The sequence below is a fragment of the Pelodiscus sinensis genome, chromosome 17 (assembly GCF_052426305.1).
Source record: "Pelodiscus sinensis isolate ZL-2025 chromosome 17, ASM5242630v1, whole genome shotgun sequence".
Lineage (NCBI taxonomy): Eukaryota > Metazoa > Chordata > Testudines > Trionychidae > Pelodiscus > Pelodiscus sinensis.
The window spans coordinates 2,449,493-2,471,073 of record NC_143068.1 but is presented as its reverse complement, the minus strand read 5'-3'; the positions used below and the strand labels follow the sequence as shown (position 1 = coordinate 2,471,073).

The following is a 21,581-nucleotide window of genomic DNA, read 5'->3' as shown; positions in this document are numbered from 1 at the left end:
CCAGTTATGGGACCATTTCCCTCCACTGCAGTCTGATGCATTCCTGCCCCAAGACCTTCATCTTGCATACCTAGTGGGGCGGGCCAGCCCTGCTGCGTCCTGGACAGTCTCTGTCACAGAAGCATGGAAGATTAGGGCTGGAAGGGACCTCAGGAGGCATCTAGTCCAGCCCCCTGGCCAAGGCAGGACTGATCCCACCTAAACCAACCCACTCAGGGCTTTGTCAAGCCTGGCCTTAAACACCTCTGGGGAACCCAGCCCAGCGCTTCACCACCCGCCTAGGGAAATAGCTTTTCCTAATGTCCAACCTAGACCTCCCCCACTGCAACTTGAGCCCATTGCTCCTTGTTCTGCCACCTGCCCCCACTGAGAACAGCCTCTCTCCATCCTCTTTGGAACCCCCTTCAGGAAGTTGAAGGCTGCTCTCAAATCCCCCCTCACTCTTCTCTCCTGCAGACTAAACAAACCCAGATCCCTCAGCCTCTCCTCACAGGTCATGTGCTCCAGCCCCCGAATCATTTCAGTTGCCCCCCACTGGACCCTCTCCAATGTGTCCACATCCCTTCTGGAGTGGGGGCCCAGGAGCAGACGCAACGCTCCAGATGTGGCCTCGCAGTGCTGAACAGAGGGGAAGAACCCCTGCCCTGGGTCTGCTGGCAACACGCCTCCTAACGCAGCCCAACATGCCGTTAGCCTGCTTGGCTACAAGGGCGCCCCGGTGACCCCCATCTAGCTTCCCAGCTGCTGTAGCTCCCAGGGCTGGGCGCCCATGTTTCCCGAGGGTGAACCCGGCACAGCTGGTAGAATTGCTCCAATTCGAGGGAGTGCAATGGCAACTGGAACGGTGTGTATCCCTGCCCTGGGGCGCCAGGGAAGGCAGCCGTGGGGGCCTAGGCTAAGGATCCCGGCGCCCCACAGCTCAGGGGATCCCAGGCCTCGGGGACTGGCCTTAACCATCCCCATTAGTTCCAGTGATACTGGGGACCAGTGCAGTGACTGAGCGGCCTCATTTATGCAGCTACCCTCTTGCGTGGCCAGTGTCAAGCCCTGGCGTGTTCCTGTTGTGGGCCGGGCAGCCTCGTTGATCTGTGAGCTCTGGCCACACAGGAGCCCCCAGAGCCCTCCTCGGTCTGGGGCGTTTGGCTACCGCCACCCAGCTGATTCCACAGCTGGCCAGTGTATCTCTAAGGGGCCGAGCCAACCCACTGGAGCCATGGCCACTGGCAGCTCACATCTGGGTGCAGGGTGCTGGTGCGGTCACTCAGCTAGCCCCCGCCAGGCTGCGCTAGGAGATTGCTGGACACCTCAAGGGCGAGAGAGCCACTGGCCCTCCCTGTGCGACCCAGGGAGGCAGAGGAGAGCGGCCCGCGGGGGCCCAGCCCTGCCCTCCGCCCCACGTCGCTGCCCCCCGCAATCGGTGGGAGCGGGGCCCAGTGGGAAGCCGAGGCAGCGGCTCCGGGTGAGGGTGGCGCTGAGGTTGGCGGGGGAGCCCTGTGCCCTCCCGGGCAGCGTGGCGAGACACAGACCCGGCCAGGTGACGGCGGGCAGAGGAGTCAGTCCTGCAGATCGGCCAGGCACAGGCTGGCCTGGAGAGCTGTGCTGGCTCCCAAGCCTGCAGCCGCCCTCTGCCTTTGTACTCGCCTGACAATACAGGAGTAAAAATAACCGGGCGCATTCCCAGGGAGATAAAAGGGAGGTTTGCCTTTTGTGTCGCTCCGGGCCGGAGCGGAGCAGCACCAATGGAGCCGCATGGACGTGACACATGGGAATTTCTGACATAGCTCTTCCCACTCTGACCTTGACGGACACAATAAAAAGGGGCTTTGCCGCAGGCCTGCAGCCATTCAGTCCGATAGCCAAGGTTGGTAGTAAAGGGCACGTCCCTGTGCTGCTAACCGCTCCCTGCCGGCCGGGGGAAGGGGGTGGGCGGCAGGGCAGCCGGGCTCAGAGGGAGGGACGGAGGAAAGGGGGCGTTTGGCGAGGGCTGGGCAGCGTGGGAAGTTGCTGGTGCCAGGGCGTTCCCGAGGCTGCGGTGATGCGGCGGGGCCGTTGTACGGAGGACAGGGAGCAGTGCCACCGTCCCTTGCCGGGGTTCACACTCTCACCCCTCTGTTTCCTAACTTTGGGAGCCCCGTATCCGCACGGGCTTGGCCTGCCTCCGGGGGTCGGAGCAGGGACTGGCTGCCGGAGGTGATCCGGACAAGCGAGCTTTCGCTGCCCCTTTGCTGCTGCCGGAGCTCCACACGTGAGGGGTGGGGAGTTCAGCCTGGCGGTTGCTCCCAGCGGCAAGGCGCGTGGGGACAGAGCCGGCAGGAGCACCGGGCGCGTAATCAGGAGCCTGGGTGAGCCAGGGCTCTTTGCACGGCCGTTATCCTCCTGGGCCGTGTGTGAAAACCCTCGCTGTCCTCGCTGGAGCAGCTGTCTCTGGACTGACTCCTCTCTCTGCTTCCCTCCTTTGCAGTGCTCCCAAGTCTTTGGCGTCTTTCTTTGCTGCTGCCCAGCCAGCACCATGTCAATGCGGGACATGACCGAGTTCGGGGAGGCTGCCGACTACCTCCGCAAGAGCTACACGGAGCAGCTCAAGCTTCAGACCATCCCGTTCGATGGTAAGAGCAGCAGCCCCTTTGAGCCTGGTTTGCGGAGCACCCCTGGCCTGCTCCCCAGGCTGTGGACCCTGGCAGGGTTTCATGGCGGAGCCCCCACTGCAGCGCTGCCCTTGTGCTCCCCGGTAGGAGGTCAGAGGCCCAGAAAGGCTTTTGGCAGCCAGTGGCCACGGCTCTCGGCGTGGCGGGTAACACGGCGGCTGTGCATCTGCACCGAGGCGACGTGCCCAGACGGGCCGAGGGACCCAGCAAAGCCTGTGCCACAGAACCCCTGGCTCAGCAAAGCTGCCGTCCCATTTCACTCGAGATGGACGGGGATCGTTGGGGCTTTGGGTGACAGATTCCTCCCTGTACCTCTCTGTGCACTCCAGCCTCATCTTCAGCACCATTGCCTCAGTGCCACTGTGCGCCAGGGGCAAAAAGCCCGGGGTTTGGGCCAGGAGAAATTCGGGGGTGGGGGGTGTGGAGCTGATGAAATGGGATGAGGAGAGAACTTTGTATTCCCTACACTGTGCTTTCCATGTGAGTCTCCAAATGGAGCAAACAGCAGGCGGAAGCCAATCTTAGCACCAGCTGGGGCAAGTTAAACAAGCCCCCGGCTCGAACAGGCCCAGGAAAGCCTGCCCCTAGGGTCAAAAACAGAGCAAGGACAAGAAGGGCCCTTAATATTGTGTTCGTGCTGCCTCCTGAAGCTATTGGCAAGAGCCCGGCGTTCCCTTCCCCTCCGACTGAGGGTTCTTCCTTTTCTTGTGCTCTGCAGGGAAGAAGCGAGCGTGGATCCCAGATGACAAGGAAGCCTACATTGAGGTTGAAATCAAAGAATCCTCTGGTGGCAAAGTCACCGTGGAAACCAAAAATAAAGACGTAAGCAAAACAGGCTTGATTTTTAACGTTTGGTGTTCCCAGGACGGGGGAAGGCGGAGAGGCGAGGGCTGCATGACGGGGCAGGGAGGGGGCGTACGTGGGAGCAGGTCAGAGCTGAAATTAGACACGTTCTTGCGGGAGGCTCTGAAATGCCCAACCTGCAACCCGGCAGCGTGCTCGCGTCCACGGCTTTTGTTACCCTGCCACGGCCTAGGAAACAATGCACTGTCTGACTCGCCAAGCACGCCGGGCCTTCGCTACACCAGCATCAAATGTTCCCCCGCAAAGTGACAGGCAGTAGAGCTTCCCAGCCCAAAGGGATCAGCTGGCACCTTAACAGCTGTGACAATAGCCAACAGGAGAATCTGCTCCGTCCGGGAAAAGTGCCAGTTGCTCCTTTGGACAAAATTATCCAGCTAATCTCAAGAGAAAATCATTCAAAGCAGGAACCAAGGGGAGCTGGTGTAAATCGGGGGTTACTCTGAAGTTACACCAGTCCCGCAGAGAGCGGACTCTGCCAGAGAGCTGTTGTAATGAACTAACAATGTTGTTTAGAGGGCTGGGAACTCAGTTTAATTACGGTTAGATACAGCTGACTAAAAGGTTGCTCTTTTTCCAAATAGGAATCAATTGTTACACATAGAGCAGGGGTGGCCAACCCGTTAAAGGCAAAGAGCCACAATAGTTGGGGGGGATAGCGCAAAGGGCCGAGGGGGGAAAGTTGTTGAGCCAAAAAAAAAAAAAAAAGGCTGCCCCCTTTAAATGGGTGGCTTTTTGGCCCCATCAGAGGCTCCCCTCAGCCAGCACCATTTTGCTTCGCTGCGCTGGACAGTGAGTACAGGGAACCGGGGGTCAGGGGGTGGTTCTTAGGGACGCAGGGGTGGTTTTGCAAGACACAATTTAAGCTGCGGGTTGGCTGGCCCTGACAGAGCCATATTCTGAGCTCTACCCATGTCACTCCATTGGGGCTGACCTCATTTATTACAGCAGTGTCAATCAGGAGTCAGTCAGTCCTCAGAAATCAAAGCAGTTTTACCAGGCTAGGGTAGTGGAGAAATCTGAATGAGAGTCACGGGACTCAGTGCACCTACTGGTGTAAGGGCAGCATCTGCTTTTAGCAAACTACTATCTCGCAAAACTAACGTATGGGCTGCATTCTCCGCTCCATGGGAACAGTTTTATGCCGGAGCAATATCGCCAGTGTAGAACTGTGGTGACGGAATGGGGAGACGTCCTTTGCACACAGTGATCTGTGTACTGCTTCATATTGCGCTGGGACTAGTCAGTCTAATGAGCAATAGCTTATATCTGTCGAAATCCTGAACTGGTTGGAAAAGAGATTTTCTGTCCAAGCAAAAATTATTTCAAAAACCACCTTTGTTCTGAGTTAGAACAAAAAGCCAAAACTTGGAACGCCCCAGGCCGATTGAAACATTTTGTTTAATTAAATTCAACGTTTAATTCCATTTCAAACCTGTTTAATGTTTTTAAAATATCAAATAAAGTACCTTTCAAAACAAAAAGTCATTTGGCAATGAAAAATCAAAATGGGAGTATTTGGGTGTGTTCAAAACTTTTGCTTCCATTTTTTAGTAAATGAACCATCACCCAAATTGAAACAATAGCAACAACAACAACAACACCTGTTTTGTTGCAATAACATTTTCCAACAGGAAGCTATTGGGACTACATTTTTCCAGCCAGGTCATATCTAATCCAAGTCTGCCTAAATTCTGCTTCCAGTTAAACTAGTGCTAGACCATGAACTGTGGAGGGGTTGCCCCAGTACCTGTAGGATTACAAAGGGCCCAGTTCTGAGCTTGAGTCCATGGCTCATCATTACTGATTCTGACAGAGCGACCCTGAGTTACATGAGAATAAATCGGAGGAGAATTAGCCTCAGGGTCTCTTCCAAACGACGCAGGAACCGTGTCACTCCACCAGGCTGTGGACTCAGTAGCTAGTATTAGCCCCATTTCATAGCTAGTGAGACTGAGGCCCGGGGAGGTAATAAAAGCCTGGCAGAGGGTCACACGGACTTGAAGACAGAGCTGGGATTAGAACGCAAGTCCTGAGGCCCAGTTCCCTGCTTTCATCACTAGACTCTCGCCCTCAAGCCTTAGTACCGGGGCGGGTGCTAAATCCAGGCCCTCACAGCCAGGCGTGGAGATGTGGCGTGACAGGGCTAACAGGTTCAGGGACAAGGGCCGGAGGGGCCATGCGGGCTGTGTCACGCTCCCTCGCCCTATTCTTTGAGATGGCACGGGGCCGGACAGACCCAGGGCCCCCGGGCTCAGGAAACAGGTAGCAGCAGGAACGCAGGGAGCGGTTAGAGCAACAGGCCAAGGGCTGGGGCCGGGGCACGGTGGGATAGCCCTCCCCGAGCAGCAAGGAGCTCACGTCTTGGGGTGGGGCATGTGGACAGGCAGTGGGGGACCTGGCTGTGTGCGCCCCCCGGTGGGATGGGCAGGGGCAGGGGACAGCGGGGTGGCGGGGGAGACACAGCAAGGTCGCTTTCACTGGCGGTGGCTGGCGGGGCCGACGCCGTGGCCCTCCTCCACCCGCCCAGGGCACCGCCCCAGCAGGCGCTGCACAGGGCTGTGGCTGCTCTGGCAGAACCCGGCGGGAGCGGCACATTTCACCGCTCAAAGGCTCCTCCGCTCAGCCCTGCAGGCTGGGAACCTGCTGCTTCATTTAACGGCAGGGCAGGGACAAGCCTGCTGGCTACCCGGGTGAGCCAGCTCCCCCCGGGCTCCGCTGGGGAGCCACTGACCCGCTGGGCCGGGCGGCTCGGGGAGGTGGCCCTGTGAGAGGACAGTGTGGGGCAGCCCCGCGGCGCTCCGGCCGGTCCATGCCAGGGGGCTAGTTACGCGGCTCCTGGTGGGATCGGGCCTTGGTCTCCCATGCTTTGTGTGCGCCGGCCCAGCGCCGAGCCAGCCCTTCCTTTCTCAGCCGCCACCCCCAGAGACAGAGGCCAAAGCCGCCCGGTGCCCGGTCCCTGAGCGCCTGGCCAAGCCGCGCTGGGCTGCCCGGCAGGACGAGGGAGCAGGCAGTAGTGCCCCCCACGGAGGCTCCGGAGTGGAGGGTGCTCGGGCTGGGGGCAGCTCTGCACTGCCACTGGCGCCGCCGAGGGGGTGAAAAGCCCCCCGAGTGCTGCCCACGCCGGCGCTACGCCGCAGGGAGACGCGCTCCGGGAACGACGCGGGCGGGCGGGTTAGTGCGCTCCTCTCTGCAGAGCATCCCCCAGGCGCTGCGGGGACACAGGCCTAGGCCTGCCTCCGGCTCCCGCCCCACTGACGCCTGCCGGTGCCCAGCCAGCCCCTCGCCCCGGCGTTCCGGATCCAGATGAGGCACTCGTGTCCTGCTGCCCTTCCAAACTGCCACCACCGCGGCGTTGCACCCGGCCCAGCTGAGCAGAGACATCGCCCCGCCCAGCCTAGGCCATGGACACAGGGCCAGGCGGGGGCACGGCCCCCAAGATCTGTTCTCCTCTGCAGTCCCGCAGGGGCAGCCAGGGTCAGTCTGAGAGAGTCACAGGAGGGCGCGAGGCCCGGACAGGAGACTGGCCCGACGCCCCAGCCCTTCCCGCCGCGTCTCTGCCACGCGCCCATCCGCAGGGCCTGCCCCAGACGCCCCAGCCCTTCCCGCCGCGTCTCTGCCACGCGCCCATCCGCAGGGCCTGCCCCTGACGCCCCAGCCCTTCTCGCCGCGTCTCTGCCGCGCGCCCATCCGCAGGGCCTGCCCCAGACGCCCCAGCCCTTCCCGCCGCGTCTCTGCCGCGCGCCCATCCGCAGAGCCTGCCCCAGACGCCCCAGCCCTTCCCGCCGCGTCTCTGCCGCGCGCCCATCCGCAGGGCCTGCCCCAGACGCCCCAGCCCTTCCCGCCGCGTCTCTGCCGCGCGCCCATCCGCAGGGCCTGCCCCAGACGCCCCAGCCCTTCCCGCCGCGTCTCTGCCGCGCGCCCATCCGCAGGGCCTGCCCCAGACGCCCCAGCCCTTCCCGCCGCGTCTCTGCCACGCGCCCATCCGCAGAGCCTGCCCCAGACGCCCCAGCCCTTCCCGCCGCGTCTCTGCCGCGCGCCCATCCGCAGAGCCTGCCCCAGACGCCCCAGCCCTTCCCGCCGCGTCTCTGCCGCGCGCCCATCCGCAGGGCCTGCCCCAGACGCCCCAGCCCTTCCCGCCGCGTCTCTGCCACGCGCCCATCCGCAGGGCCTGCCCCAGACGCCCCAGCCCTTCCCGCCGCGTCTTTGGCACGCGCCCATCCGCAGGGCCTGCCCCAGACGCCCCAGCCCTTCCCGCCGCGTCTCTGCCGCGCGCCCATCCGCAGGGCCTGCCCCAGACGCCCCAGCCCTTCCCGCCGCGTCTCTGCCGCGCGCCCATCCGCAGGGCCTGCCCCAGACGCCCCAGCCCTTCCCGCCGCGTCTCTGCCACGCGCCCATCCGCAGGGCCTGCCCCAGACGCCCCAGCCCTTCCCGCCGCGTCTCTGCCACGCGCCCATCCACAGGGCCTGCCCCAGACGCCCCAGCCCTTCCCGCCGCGTCTCTGCCGCGCGCCCATCCGCAGGGCTTGCCCCAGACGCCCCAGCCCTTCCCGCCGCGTCTCTGCCACGCGCCCATCCGCAGGGCCTGCCCCAGACGCCCCAGCCCTTCCCGCCGCGTCTCTGCCGCGCGCCCATCCGCAGGGCTTGCCCCAGACGCCCCAGCCCTTCCCGCCGCGTCTCTGCCGCGCGCCCATCCGCAGGGCCTGCCCCAGACGCCCCAGCCCTTCATGCTGCGTCTTTGGCACGCGCCCATCCGCAGGGCCTGCCGTGTGGAAACAAGAGCCGATCCCAGCCCTTTGCCCAAGAGGCGGGAGCAAGCGGACAGGGCCCTGCCGCGGCTCATGGAGCCTGCCAGGCCTGGTCCCGCCCCGCAGGGGCCCCGGACACGCTGAGGCTCCCCTGCTTTGTTTCCTCCCTGCAGATTCGGGTGGTCAAGGAAGACGACATCCAGCAGGTGAACCCCCCCAAGTTCGATATGATTGAGGACATGGCCATGCTCACGCACCTCAACGAGGCCTCGGTGCTGTACAACCTGAAGCGCCGCTACGCCCACTGGATGATCTATGTGAGTGGGGCCGGCAGGGGGTGACGCGCGGAGCCCTGGCGCCAGCTCAGAACCACAACCCACTTCTCCCAGGGTTGTCTAGCCGGGCCGGCTGGGCCTGCTTTGCCATGGCGCACGGGAGCGCGAATCCCCCGCAGGCTGGGGCAGAGGGGGGTAGATTTATGTGCGCTGATCAGACTCACTGGGCAAACCTGGTAAAGAGAACTAAGCCTCTTGCCATGCCTGGGGGAAGAGACTCGCTCACCGGGGAGTCTGCAAAACAAAACCCAGGCGCCCAGTGCCAAGGGGTTTCCAGCTACTGCTCAAGCGGGCATGTCCCGGGCAGACGCCACCAGCTTTCCTGGCGGGCTGCCCTGAGCAAGGCGGCCGCCGGGGTGCGGGGCTAGCGCTGGGCACCCAGCTGCCCACGGGGCGCGGGAGGAATGCCACCGCCAAAGGAAGGCGGGTCAGCACCGGGGACGCTGCTGTCGCGGCCAGTTGCTCCCTGCTCTGCAGCGGAGAGAGGCGCCGGCCCGGCAGCGTGTCTAGCTCTGCGCTCACAATTGCCTCTGTTCGGCGGGTCCCGCTTCGCTCACTGGCCTCTCTGCCCTCAGACCTATTCAGGCCTGTTCTGCGTCACCATAAACCCCTACAAGTGGCTGCCAGTCTACACCGCGCCCGTGGTGGCAGCCTACAAGGGCAAGCGGAGGTCGGAGTCCCCGCCCCACATCTACTCCATCGCGGACAACGCCTACAACGACATGCTGCGCAGTAAGCCCCCCTCGCGCCCCTCGCACCAGGAAACCAATGCACAGCCAGCCCCAGCCAACCCAACCGCTGGCGTCCCGGCCGGGCTCTGGCCGCAGGCTCCGGGCCGTCCTTCGGCCGCTGGGCGCAAGCAACGCGGTGCAGCAAATAGCCCCGTGCCTGCCGCACAGCAGACCCCTGGCCTGGGTCTGCAGGGAGCCCCACAGGGAGGTGGCGCCAGGCTGCCCAGCCCCCCGGGGGAGGGGCAGTGTGACAAGCCCCAGAGGAGGAAAGACCCATAAAGGACGGAAGGGAGCTGAGGAGAAAGGACACGTCCCTGCAGGGCAGGGCCCTGGCAGCACACTGGGCTGGAGCTGGCCCAGGCTCTTCTGGGGCGGGGGGCAGGTGCAGAGAGAGGAGCTGTGTAGACTTGTCAAGGCCCCAGGACACGTCTTCCCAGAGCTGCCGTCCCAGGGGGCCTAGGGAGCCCCCACGTCCACAGCCAGGCTGACGGGGAAGCAGCGTGTTCACGTCAGGCGACCAGCATCACCGCCCCCCTGGAGCGGGAAACCCACCATCACTGACCAGCCAGGCGGGGAGGGGGTGGGGGTGGGGACCCACCGTCACTGACCAGCCAGGCGGGGAGGGGGTGGGGTGGGGACCCACCGTCACTGACCAGCCAGGGCGGGGAGGTGGGGGGGGGAGGGGTTGGTTGGGGGGGGCCCACGGTCACTGACCAGCCAGGGCGGGGAGGGGGTGGGGGGGGGTGGGGGCCCACCGTCACTGACCAGCCAGGGCGGGGAGGTGGGGGGGCCCACGGTCACTGACCAGCCAGGGCGGGGAGGTGGGGGTGTGGGAGGGGTTGGTTGGGGGGGGCCCACGGTCACTGACCAGCCAGGGCGGGGAGGTGGGGGTGTAGGGGGGTTGGTGGGGGGGGCCCACGGTCACTGACCAGCCAGGGCGGGGAGGTGGGGGTGTAGGGGGGTTGGTTGGGGGGGCCCACAGTCACTGACCAGCCAGGGCGGGGAGGTGGAGGTGTGGGGGGGTCGATGGGGGGGACCCACAGTCACTGACCAGCAAAGAGGGGTGCGGGGGCAAGCCCAGCCCCCGGCTGCCTGCAGGGCTCTAGCGCTCCGAGCCATCGCAGGCCTGTGTCCATCTCCCGCTGGCGCTTTCTCTTCCAGATCGCGAGAACCAGTCGATGCTCATCACGTAAGTGACCCGCGCTGGCTCCCGGCCACCGGCCGCGTCTCTGGCTTGGGCTCCGGCCCGACAGGCCTGCCCCGCTTAGGGTCCAGGGTCCCCTGTCATTTGGGCGGGCCTGTCGAGAGGCAGCCTGCCCCCAGGAGATAGGGCTCCCCACTCCGCCCCGCGCCAGCCCGCCAGCATCTGGCCTCGAGGCCTGGCCCCGTGCCAGCTGCCTGCGCCCCTGAACAAGTGTCCTTTGCCCCGGCCAGGAGCCGCCAGGGCCCGCGCGGGCAGCCCGCCGGTGCTGGGGGAAGGGCCACTCAGCCCGCGCTTGGTGCCGCTGGCGCCGCAGGGCAGGCATTGCCCACGCACGTCTCTTGGAGCAAGCCGCAGCCCCGGGGCAGGCCACAGGCCCCGCGGGGTCTGGACAAAGGGGATGCCCACCTTGGGGCAGCAAAGGCCTTGCCCCTGCACAGGCCTGGTGGGCAGACGAGGCAGCTGGAGCCAGTGTCATGGGGCACAGGGCAGGCTGAGGCGGGTGGGACGTGGGGGAGGGGCCGGGGCAGTGGGGGTGGGGGCAGGACAGTGGGGGGTGAGGGATGGGGGGGACGGAGCAGATTGAGGCGGGTGGGCTGGGGCAGGCTGGGGGAACAGGGCAGGCTGAGGCGGGGTGGGATGTGGGGGAGGGGCCGGGGCAGTGGGGGTGGGGGCAGGACAGTGGGGGACGGGGCAGGCTGAGGCGGGGTGGGACGTGGGGGAGGGGCCGGGGCAGTGGGGGTGGGGGCAGGACAGTGGGGGATGGGGCAGACTGAGGGGTGGGAGGGGGGCCGGGGGGGGCAGGGGGCGGGCTGGGAGTGGGGGAGGGGGCAGGACAGTGGGGGGGGGAATGGGGGGCAGGGCAGGCTGAGGCGGGTGATACGGGGCAGGCTGGGGGAACAGGGCAGGCTGAGGCGGGGTGGGACGCGGGGGATGGGGCAGGCTGAGGCGGGTGATACGGGGCAGGCTGGGGGAACAGGGCAGGCTGAGGCGGGGTGGGACGCGGGGGATGGGGCAGGACAGTGGGGGGTGAGGGACGGGGGGAACAGGGCAGGCTGAGGCGGGTGATATGGGGCAGGCTGAGGCGGGGTGGGACGTGGGGGAGGGGGCAGGACAGTGGGGGGTGAGGGACGGGGGGAACAGGGCAGGCTGAGGCGGGTGATATGGGGCAGGCTGGGGGAACAGGGCAGGCTGAGGCGGGGTGGGACGCGGGGGATGGGGCAGGCTGAGGCGGGTGATACGGGGCAGGCCGGGGGAACAGGGCAGGCTGAGGCGGGGTGGGACGCGGGGGATGGGGCAGGCTGAGGTGGGTGATACGGGGCAGGCTGGGGGAACAGGGCAGGCTGAGGCGGGCGATATGGGGCAGGCCGGGGGAACAGGGCAGGCTGAGGCGGGGTGGGACGCGGGGGATGGGGCAGGCTGAGGCGGGTGATACGGGGCAGGCCGGGGGAACAGGGCAGGCTGAGGCGGGGTGGGACGTGGGGGAGGGGGCAGGACAGTGGGGGGTGAGGGATGGGGGGGACGGGGCAGGCTGAGGCGGGTGATATGGGGCAGGCTGGGGGAACAGGGCAGGCTGAGGCGGGGTGGGACGTGGGGGGGGGAACAGGGCAGGCTGAGGCGGGTGATATGGGGCAGGCTGGGGGAACAGGGCAGGCTGAGGCGGGGTGGGACGCGGGGGATGGGGCAGGCTGGGGGAACAGGGCAGGCTGAGGCGGGGTGGGACGTGGGGGAGGGGGCAGGACAGTGGGGGGTGAGGGATGGGGGGGACGGGGCAGGCTGAGGCGGGTGATATGGGGCAGGCCGGGGGAACAGGGCAGGCTGAGGCGGGGTGGGACGTGGGGGAGGGGACAGGACAGTGGGGGGTGAGGGATGGGGGGGACGGGGCAGGCTGAGGCGGGTGATATGGGGCAGGCTGGGGGAACAGGGCAGGCTGAGGCGGGGTGGGACGGGGGGAGGGGGCAGGCTGAGGCGGGTGATACGGGGCAGGCTGGGGGAACAGGGCAGGCTGAGGCGGGGTGGGATGTGGGGGAGGGGGCAGGACAGTGGGGGGTGAGGGATGGGGGGACGGGGCAGGCTGAGGCGGGGTGGGATGTGGGGGAGGGGGCAGGACAGTGGGGGGTGAGGGATGGGGGGACGGGGCAGGCTGAGGCGGGGGCCGGGGCAGGCTGGGGGAACAGGGCAGGCTGAGGCGGGTGATATGGGGCAGGCCGGGGGAACAGGGCAGGCTGAGGCGGGGTGGGACGCGGGGGATGGGGCAGGCTGAGGCGGGGTGGGACGTGGGGGAGGGGGCAGGACAGTGGGGGGTGAGGGATGGGGGGGACGGGGCAGGCTGAGGCGGGTGATATGGGGCAGGCTGGGGGAACAGGGCAGGCTGAGGCGGGGTGGGACGTGGGGGAGGGGACAGGACAGTGGGGGGTGAGGGATGGGGGGGACGGGGCAGGCTGAGGCGGGTGATATGGGGCAGGCTGGGGGAACAGGGCAGGCTGAGGCGGGGTGGGACGGGGGGAGGGGGCAGGCTGAGGCGGGTGATACGGGGCAGGCTGGGGGAACAGGGCAGGCTGAGGCGGGGTGGGATGTGGGGGAGGGGGCAGGACAGTGGGGGGTGAGGGATGGGGGGGACGGGGCAGGCTGAGGCGGGTGATATGGGGCAGGCCGGGGGAACAGGGCAGGCTGAGGCGGGGTGGGACGTGGGGGAGGGGATAGGACAGTGGGGGGGGGGTGGGGGGGACGGGGATGGGGGGGCAGGCTGGGGGAACAGGGCAGGCTGAGGCGGGGTGGGACGTGGGGGAGGGGGGGGAGGGGGCAGGCTGGGGGAACAGGGCAGGCTGAGGTGGGGTGGGATGTGGGGGAGGGGGCAGGACAGTGGGGGGTGAGGGATGGGGGGACGGGGCAGGCTGAGGCGGGGTGGGATGTGGGGGAGGGGGCAGGACAGTGGGGGGTGAGGGATGGGGGGACGGGGCAGGCTGAGGCGGGTGGGACGGGGCAGGCCGGGGGAACAGGGCAGGCTGAGGCGGGTGGGATGTGGGGGAGGGGGCAGGGCAGGCTGAGGCGGGGTGGGACGCGGGGGATGGGGCAGGCTGAGGCGGGGTGGGATGTGGGGGAGGGGGCAGGACAGTGGGGGGTGAGGGATGGGGGGGACGGGGCAGGCTGAGGCGGGGTGGGACGTGGGGGAGGGGACAGGACAGTGGGGGGTGAGGGATGGGGGGGACGGGGCAGGCTGAGGCGGGGTGGGACGTGGGGGAGGGGACAGGACAGTGGGGGGTGAGGGATGGGGGGGACGGGGCAGGCTGAGGCGGGGTGGGACGTGGGGGAGGGGACAGGACAGTGGGGGGTGAGGGATGGGGGGGACGGGGCAGGCTGAGGCGGGGTGGGACGTGGGGGAGGGGACAGGACAGTGGGGGGTGAGGGATGGGGGGGACGGGGCAGGCTGAGGCGGGGTGGGACGGGCACGGTTAAGTTCACGTGACATCTAGGTGACTGCTATATAAAGTTCTCTGAATGGCCCGACCCTGCTGCCTTGAGCCACTGACATTTTGAGCCCAGGCCACGGCCTAATTAGGTCAGGCCGGGCTGAGACGGGAGCTGCTTGGCTCATGTCCAGTGGCAGCCCCCCCACCCCTCCCGCTGGGCGCTGGGATTGCAGTGGGAGAGCGGGTAACGCGAGCCAGGGATCCACGGCGCGGCGTCGCCAACCGGTGCCAGGGGCGCCGCAGACCAGGGCAGCAGCAACGGCCCGGCCCGCCGGCTAGGAGCCAGCCCCATGGCTCCCCAGGGCTCCTGTGGCCCACACGGCCCTTTGAGGGGTGGGCGAGGGCAGAGCATGTCCCAGCCCCTCTCCCCCCGGGCTCCCAGGCAGAGCACTAGCCAGTCGGACGGGATCCTGGGCCGCCCAGGGCCGGACTCTCCCGGGACGTGTCACTTCTCCCACGACACCGTTGGCAGGCGGCTGGGCCAGGCCCTGGCTTCTGAGTCTCAGTGCAGCTGCAGCGGGTGTGCCTGTCTCTGCCTCATTTCTTGATCTGTGTATTTCTGTTACCCTAAGCGGAGAATCTGGTGCTGGTAAGACTGTAAACACCAAGCGAGTCATTCAGTACTTTGCCATTGTGGCGGCCCTGGGCGACACGCCGGGCAAGAAAGGAGTAAGCCCCCCGCAGGGACAGACGCTGGCTGCTCTCCCTGCCTTTTCTTTTCTTTTCTTTTCTTTTCTTTTCTTTTCTTTTCTTTTCTTGTTCCTTTTTGGAACTTTTGGCGTTTGGAAGCGTGTTTGGATCTGGCCCTTCGTGGGCTTTGCTTTTCCTTTTCCTTTTGAACAAGCAAGGCTTGAAACTACTGCTCTTGGGGAAATGGAGTTTTTCTAGCTCACCAAACCAAACAGCCACCCCAGGCCCTGTGGGCCCCTCTCTTCCTTCAGCCCGACTGATTTTCTTTCAGAAGCTTTAAAGGGGACTGAGTCCCCCGCCTATTTCCACCCCATCTCTTTTAAGCCTTGCTTTTTGCTTTTTGCTTTTTGCTTTTTCCCGCCTTTTCTCTTTTTGTTCATTTTGATCCTTTTCCATCTTGTGCTTTTTCTTGCTCTTGTTTTGATTCTCTCACATTTCTTGGGTGTTGGTTATTTTTGAGAGCCCTTGCAATTGCTTAGTCCTTCTGGGTACTTGTGGCTCCAGTCTGCTTTCTCTTGCAGGCACGGACTGGCGGCGTCAGGTACTGGATAAGCAATTCTCCAGCGTTGTTTTCCTTCCCTCTTCCCTGGGCTTGGATTTAACTGTTCCTGCTTTTTGATGCTTTTCTTCTTTTTCTTCAGCTAATCTATTTAACATTTTTGGTGGATTTTTTCAATGTAATCCTTCAGGGGTTTTTGGACCTTTTTAGTAACTACATTTTAACGTCCCGCTTTGATTGGTGCGTTCTGGGGTTTTGATCTGTCCCTTCTGGAATTCTAAAGCCACATTTCTTTCCTTTCCCTAGCAAGCTCCTGCCACTAAAACTGGGGTAAGTGTTCCCAGGAAGGCCAGGCTGGACTCGGCTAGCGCGGGGGAGGTGTTGGGCCTAGTCTGAGCTCACAGACACCAGTGCAAGCCAGGCGGCTCTGTAAGGATGTTGCGGGTGGGAGTGCTGGGACAGTGACGCAAGACCGGGATCAGGCCCCCATGCACGGGGCCGTGGTTTGCTGACGTGACTGCGGCTCAAAAATGCTTGTGGCGGCCAAGAGGCTCCAGGGAGGCTGCCATGGTTCCTAGAGCAGCTTCTCCCCGCAGAGGGCTCGCTGTGGCCAGGGTGAGGGGCTGCAGGGCACTGAGGCAGGCTGGGAGTTTCTATCCACCGCCCTGGCTGGGGACAGAGGTTGCTTAGCTCTCAGCTCACTGCAAACCTGTCCAGCTGCGTCCTGGGTGGGAGGGGGCCAGAAGCTAGTGCAAACCAGAAACAGCTGCCCAGGTCCCTGGCTGGGCTCAGTGTCTGGTGGGCCGAGCGCTTGCTGACCTCCTCAGACCCGGAGCCGGGCGTGGCCTCCGTACCAGCCCCGTGGGGCCAGAGGGCAGGGGCTGCTTGGGTCGGGAGGCCTTGGCTAATGGCGGGGGTGGAGCACAGAGAGGACCCCAGCCCCAGGAGCCTCGGTCGACTCTGCCTGGCACCTCCCCGCTAGGAGCCGAGACAGCTGGATGCGGGGGGATGGCGAGGAGGAGGGAGGCTGCTGCCTGGTGGTTACATTTGCGGTGGCAGTCGTGCAGCTCACAGGTGGGCAGAGGCCCCGGGGTGCAGGCGCAGGGCCGGGCTGGCGCACAGGCGGAGGGAGCTCGGCTGAGGAGGGGCCTCGAGCGAGAGACGATCGCCGGATTCCTGTTCCATAATGCTGGGGGCCTCGGGGCCCTCGTGAACTCAGCCCAGCACGGCTTAGCGCGGCGCCGGGCCAGTGGCTCTGCTCGGCCGCAGCTCCGCTTTCTAGGGGAAGGGCGTGTGAGCATCGGCCATGCAGGCCAAGGGCTGCCAGCCCACAGAGGAGCAGCACAGCCCGCGAGGCTGGGCGGATCCAGCCGCCGTCTCCCGGGGGGCAGGGAGCGGGGTTAGTGGCGGCCCGGCCGTGGGCCCGGCCTAGAGTGTTGCAGGCAGGCAGGTGTGGGAGCCAAGGGCTCAGGTTAGGTTATTTGGGGTATTTTCCAGTGTGTGTGTGGGGGGGAATCAAGCCCATGTCCTGGCTGGCTCGTTCAATTAGCGCGCGAGATTTACAGCTTGACTCCCCCTAGTGAAGGGTTTGCCTGGCCGTTTCCTTGCTGGACGTTTGCGCCAGCGTGGCAGCCCCAGACCCCGGGGCTCCCCACTAGCCTCCCTTCTCCCCCGCCCCCGCCCAGGCGTGGGGACAGCGGGAAATCCTGCGGGATCGCTGAGCGGCAGGCAGCCAGGCTGCATGTTACGGCGACTCCCAGGTGCCGCTGAGCTAATAGCCTGGACGTTGCGGGGAGGGGCGGGGGCAGGTGGCCACAGCGTTCACGGCCTCGGGGCCCAGCCCCGTTCTCCCCGGTGTTACTTACAGAGACGTGCCCCCCGAGACTCAGCCTAACGGGGAGCCAGGGAGAGCCGCGGGGGGCTGAGGCCCCTGCCCCGGGCCCTGCAGCAGCCGTACCCAGAGGCTCTGCTCCTAATGCTACGGGCACAAGCTGACCCACCTTTGGCCTTTTCTAGGGTACCCTCGAGGATCAAATCATCGAGGCAAACCCGGCTATGGAAGCCTTCGGCAACGCCAAAACCCTGCGCAACGACAACTCCTCGCGCTTTGTAAGTGTGTGCGCAGCCCGCGCCTCGCCGCAGCGACGTGCCGGCCAGCCAGGCCCCGCGTGGGCGCAGGGCCCAGAAACCCCCCTCCCGCGCTCGCTCGCTCGCACACAGGCAGCACTGCCCTGCGCTGGCCAGCCAGGCCCCGCGTGGGTGCAGGGCCCAGAAACCCCCCTCCCGCGCTCGCTCGCTCGCTCGCAGCACTGCCCTGCGCAGCCCGTGCCTCGCCGCAGCGACGTGCCGGCCAGCCAGGCCCCGCGTGGGCGCAGGGCCCAGAAACCCCCCTCCCGCGCTCGCTCGCAGCACTGCCCTGCGCAGCCCGCGCCTCGCCGCAGCGACGTGCCAGCCAGCCAGGCCCCGCGTGGGCGCAGGGCCCAGAAACCCCCCTCCCACGCTCGCTCGCTCGCAGCACTGCCCTGCGCAGCCCGCGCCTCGCCACAGCGACGTGCCAGCCAGCCAGGCCCCGCGTGGGCGCAGGGCCCAGAAACCCCCCTCCCGCGCTCGCTCGCTCGCTCGCACACAGGCAGCACTACCCTGCGCTGGCCGGCGGCTCTCTCCTGGGCAGGCGGGTTGGCTGCAGGGCTGTAAGCGATGCCCCTCACCAGGCGAGCTCACTGGCTTGTGCCGTGTAGGTTACACCAGCCAAAGATCTGGCCCTACCAGGGGGCTGGAGTTCAGGGCAGCCCACCCGCAGCTCAGCTTGGCACCGGCTGTGGGTGCTGACTGGCAGCGCCAGGAAAGAGCCTGGCACAAAAGAGTCCCGCTGCTGGAGGTTCCCCGTGCACAGGGATGCAGCACCCCCTTCTTCGCCCCCTGGGCTCAACCAAACCCCTGGCCTCTCCATCTCCATCTCCATCTCCATCCTATCACACTGGAGGTGGCAGAGGCCACAGGGGCCGGCGGGGGCCTCCCTGGATTCCCTGATGCACCTGGGGCCTGGGAGTGTCTGGAACTTGATCAGCAGCTACAGGCCAGACGCCACCGACCCAGCATCGGGCAGCTCTGCCCCGGTGCCAGGGGCTGCCGGACACGCTCCACGTGCTGCCTGAGCGCAAGGCCCGGGCACAATCCCTGTCGAGCCAAATTCCTAGAGGAGGGACCAGCCCAGGCCAGAGCCTCCCAGCCAGTCTGCTCGGATTAGGCCCCTTCCCGGCGTGATACCAGCTGTGTGCGCCTGGGAGGGCAGCGGTACCCCCCTTAGCCCATTTGTCCAGCCTAAGCACTTGCCTCCCTCCCGTCTTCCCTCAGGGCAAGTTCATCCGCATCCACTTTGGCCCGTCCGGGAAACTGGCCTCAGCCGACATCGATATCTGTGAGTGAAGAGCCGGTCGCAGGCGGCCCTGCCAGGCTCCCCCCACCGCGCGCTTCGGGCCCCGGCCCTGGCTCAGCCAGCCCGCTTTCTGCTTTGTCTAGACTTGCTGGAAAAGTCCAGAGTGATCTTCCAGCAGCCCGGCGAGAGGAGCTACCACATCTACTACCAGATCCTGTCGGGGAAGAAACCCGAGCTCCAGGGTAAGCGGCTTCCCAGCCACAGCGCAACCCCCTCCACGCCCCCGGAGGAGCCCTCCCTGCCGGGAGCCGCTGGGCGCGGGTGCCTGGGGACGGGAACCCTCCCACCCTGGAGAGAGGCTCGGTGGAGCCTGGCGGGAGAAGCTTCTGGCTGCTGCTCGATGGCGAGTGGGCCCTTACCGGGCAGGCCTGGGGCGCCCTGGAGCGGGGCGAGGCCGGCGCGGCCACTTCCAGATCAGGCTCCGAGGGGCTGTGGCGCGACGGCAGAGCAGGGTTCTGTCTATTGCTCCTTTGGTCCGTGCTGCTCAGCCGGCCGCCTGAGACGGCAGCACGTGGCCGGGGCCCCGGGGAGCAGCGGGTTTTGGGGGGTGCACGTGGCACTGTGGGCGAGGCTCGAGGGAGCCCAGGAGCTACACGCGCTCCGCCCGCCCAGGGCAGCTGCTGAGATTCAGGGCACACGCCGAGGGCCAGGGCTCCAGCCAGCCCCCGCCCCAGGCCTGGGGGCGCCCAGCCCAGAGCTCAGCTGAGGAGTCCTGGCGCTGGGCAGAGCGCTCGCCCCGCCGGTCCTGCCCCGCCTCTCCCGTGGCCATTGCTGGAGCTGCCCGCACCTCACGCCCTCGCCTTCCCTCCGGCTCCCAGACATGCTGCTGCTCTCGCTCAACCCCTACGACTACCACTTCTGCTCACAAGGCGTCACCACGGTGGACAACCTGGACGACGGCGAGGAGCTCATGGCCACAGACGTACGTGTGGGCCCTGCCCGCGAGGGAGGGGCCGGGGAGAGCCGCCCCCCACTCCAGGCCAGAGCCGCCATGGGCCAGCGTCGGCCACACACCTCGGAGTCCCCTGGCGTTTAGCAGCGATCTCTGGCCCCTGCCCCTAGGGCCCACAAGGCTCGCGGGCGTCCACGCCCCGGCTGTCCTCCGCAGGGAGGTGGGCGCATTCTCAGCCCGGGGAGCAGGGCGCAGCGCGGGTAAGGGCCTGCCACGGGGCACACGCAGCCCTGAGAACTCCCGGCAGTTCTGGGGGAGCGCCTCCGAGGGAAAAGCACAGAGGCAGTGCCAGGCCTGGGACTAGCAGCGGCAGCCGGGCCCCCGCTCCTTGCAGGGGTGTGACGGCACGTTGGGGGTTCCCCGTCTCCTGCACCCCGAAATGGCACAAACAGACTGCACCAGCCAGTGGAATTGAGGGTGGTTTATTGCTCCTCCAGCACAGCGCAGCACAGATGTAATCTGGTTACAGGAACTGGGCTAGGATGCCTCAGGCCCCCTTGAGATGGGGGAGACTGGGCCCCTAAACTCCAGCCCCTTCCCCTAGGCTCTCCTCCATGCTCCCAGACAGTAACTAACCAAATTCCCCTCCAGCCCTGCCCCCCAGCCAGGGCAGCATTCCACCTTCCTTTGTTCCTCTCCATGGGGGGTGTCTGGCCACTGGTTCAACAAGTTTGGCATTATCTCTGCCTAGCGAGGTTTTCCCTGCTGGGTCTTGCTCCGGACAGCAGGGGTCACCACAGCCCAGCAAGTACCCCCACTACGTCACAAGGGGTAACTCAGATCAGGCAGAGCCCCCAGACACCCAGCCCAGTGGGGCGGGGCAGTAGCTGGGAGCAGCGAGAGATCTGCTGCCAGGGGAGGAGCCCAAGGGGTTTAGCAGGGAGGAAGGCGCCGGGCAGCAAAGACCAGAATGCCTTTTCCAAACACGGTGCTCCCACCCCTGCAGTGCGTGTCCAGTTCTTGTCCGCCCGGCGCCGGGGCCGGGGAAAGGGAAAGCCGACTAGGACGGTCGAGCCTACGGCATGGCTTCCCTGCAAGGAAGGTGTGTCTAGACTACAGGGTTTTTTTGAAAAAATTTCCCCTGCGTCTAGACTGCGCCCGCGTTCTTTCGAAAGTAAATCGAAAGGACGTGGCAGTTTTTTCAACCACAGAAAACCTCGTTTTACGAGGAAGACGCCGTTTTTCAAAAGTGCTCTTTCGAAAAAAGGCGCTGTGTCATGCAAACTGTGCTTTTCGAAAGAGAGCGTCCAGACTGCCTGGGTGCTCTCTTTCGAAAAAGCGGCTTGCAGTCTAGACGTAGCCGGAGAGACTAGCCCCGGTGGAGGTTCGGCTTAGGAAAGCGATGACTAAGGACAGAAGCCCGTACCGTCATGGCTGGCCTGAGCAAAGGGAGGGGAGACGTGTTATTTCCTCTGCCTCTCTCTACAGAGCCAGGGCTCACTCACTGACATGACTAGGAAGCAGGTTTAATACAAACCAGAGGAAGAACGGTCCCACCTGCACAAGTAACCGGCAGAGCGCACGGCCCCAGGCTGCAGTGAGGGCCAAAGCATACGTGGGTTCAAAGACGAACCAGAGAAGTTCTGGGAGGCAGGCCCAGCAGTGGCCATTAGCCCGGTGCCCGGTGCAGCCCTCAGTGGCTGACGCCAGGAGCCAAAAGGGGCTCGTGCCTGCTGCCCTGGCCCGCATGCTCACCGGAGCCCTGGCACCGGCACGGGGAGCCACGCTCCTGGGTGGGATGGACACTGCTCTGAGGCGCACGCAGCTCTCCCGACCAGCGCCCGGGGCTCCCGCTTGCTAGGGAACGCAGATGACAGACACTAATTGGTGAAAAGCAGCTGGGCCTGTCCAGCCTGGACGCGCCGAGCAGTGGCAGCCACATCGCGCACCCTGGCCCAGGGCTGGGAAACGTGGCTTTCTCTGGGAACGGGACCGTCTTGCCAAAATAAGTGAAAACCAAAAACCTTTGGTCAAAAAAACAAGTGGGGTTTTGGGGGGGAGAGAATTTTTTTTC

General features: G+C 65.5%; 1 protein-coding gene across 1 annotated transcript in view; it reads left to right on the top strand.

Annotated features, from left to right (window-relative positions):
- The first annotated feature begins 1,731 nt into the window (after nt 1–1,731).
- Nucleotides 1,732–21,581, top strand: part of MYH7B (myosin heavy chain 7B) — a 47,860-nt gene continuing 28,010 nt past the window's right edge. Inside the window, exons 1-12 of the mRNA XM_075901490.2 lie at nt 1,732–1,861; nt 2,462–2,606; nt 3,364–3,467; nt 8,427–8,570; nt 9,164–9,320; nt 10,481–10,508; nt 14,563–14,659; nt 15,486–15,509; nt 17,196–17,288; nt 18,534–18,597; nt 18,699–18,797; nt 19,434–19,537. Of these exons, the coding sequence (XP_075757605.2) occupies nt 1,763–1,861; nt 2,462–2,606; nt 3,364–3,467; nt 8,427–8,570; nt 9,164–9,320; nt 10,481–10,508; nt 14,563–14,659; nt 15,486–15,509; nt 17,196–17,288; nt 18,534–18,597; nt 18,699–18,797; nt 19,434–19,537 (1,158 nt within the window). The 5' untranslated portion in view covers nt 1,732–1,762. The remainder of the gene's footprint in view (nt 1,862–2,461; nt 2,607–3,363; nt 3,468–8,426; nt 8,571–9,163; nt 9,321–10,480; nt 10,509–14,562; nt 14,660–15,485; nt 15,510–17,195; nt 17,289–18,533; nt 18,598–18,698; nt 18,798–19,433; nt 19,538–21,581) is intronic.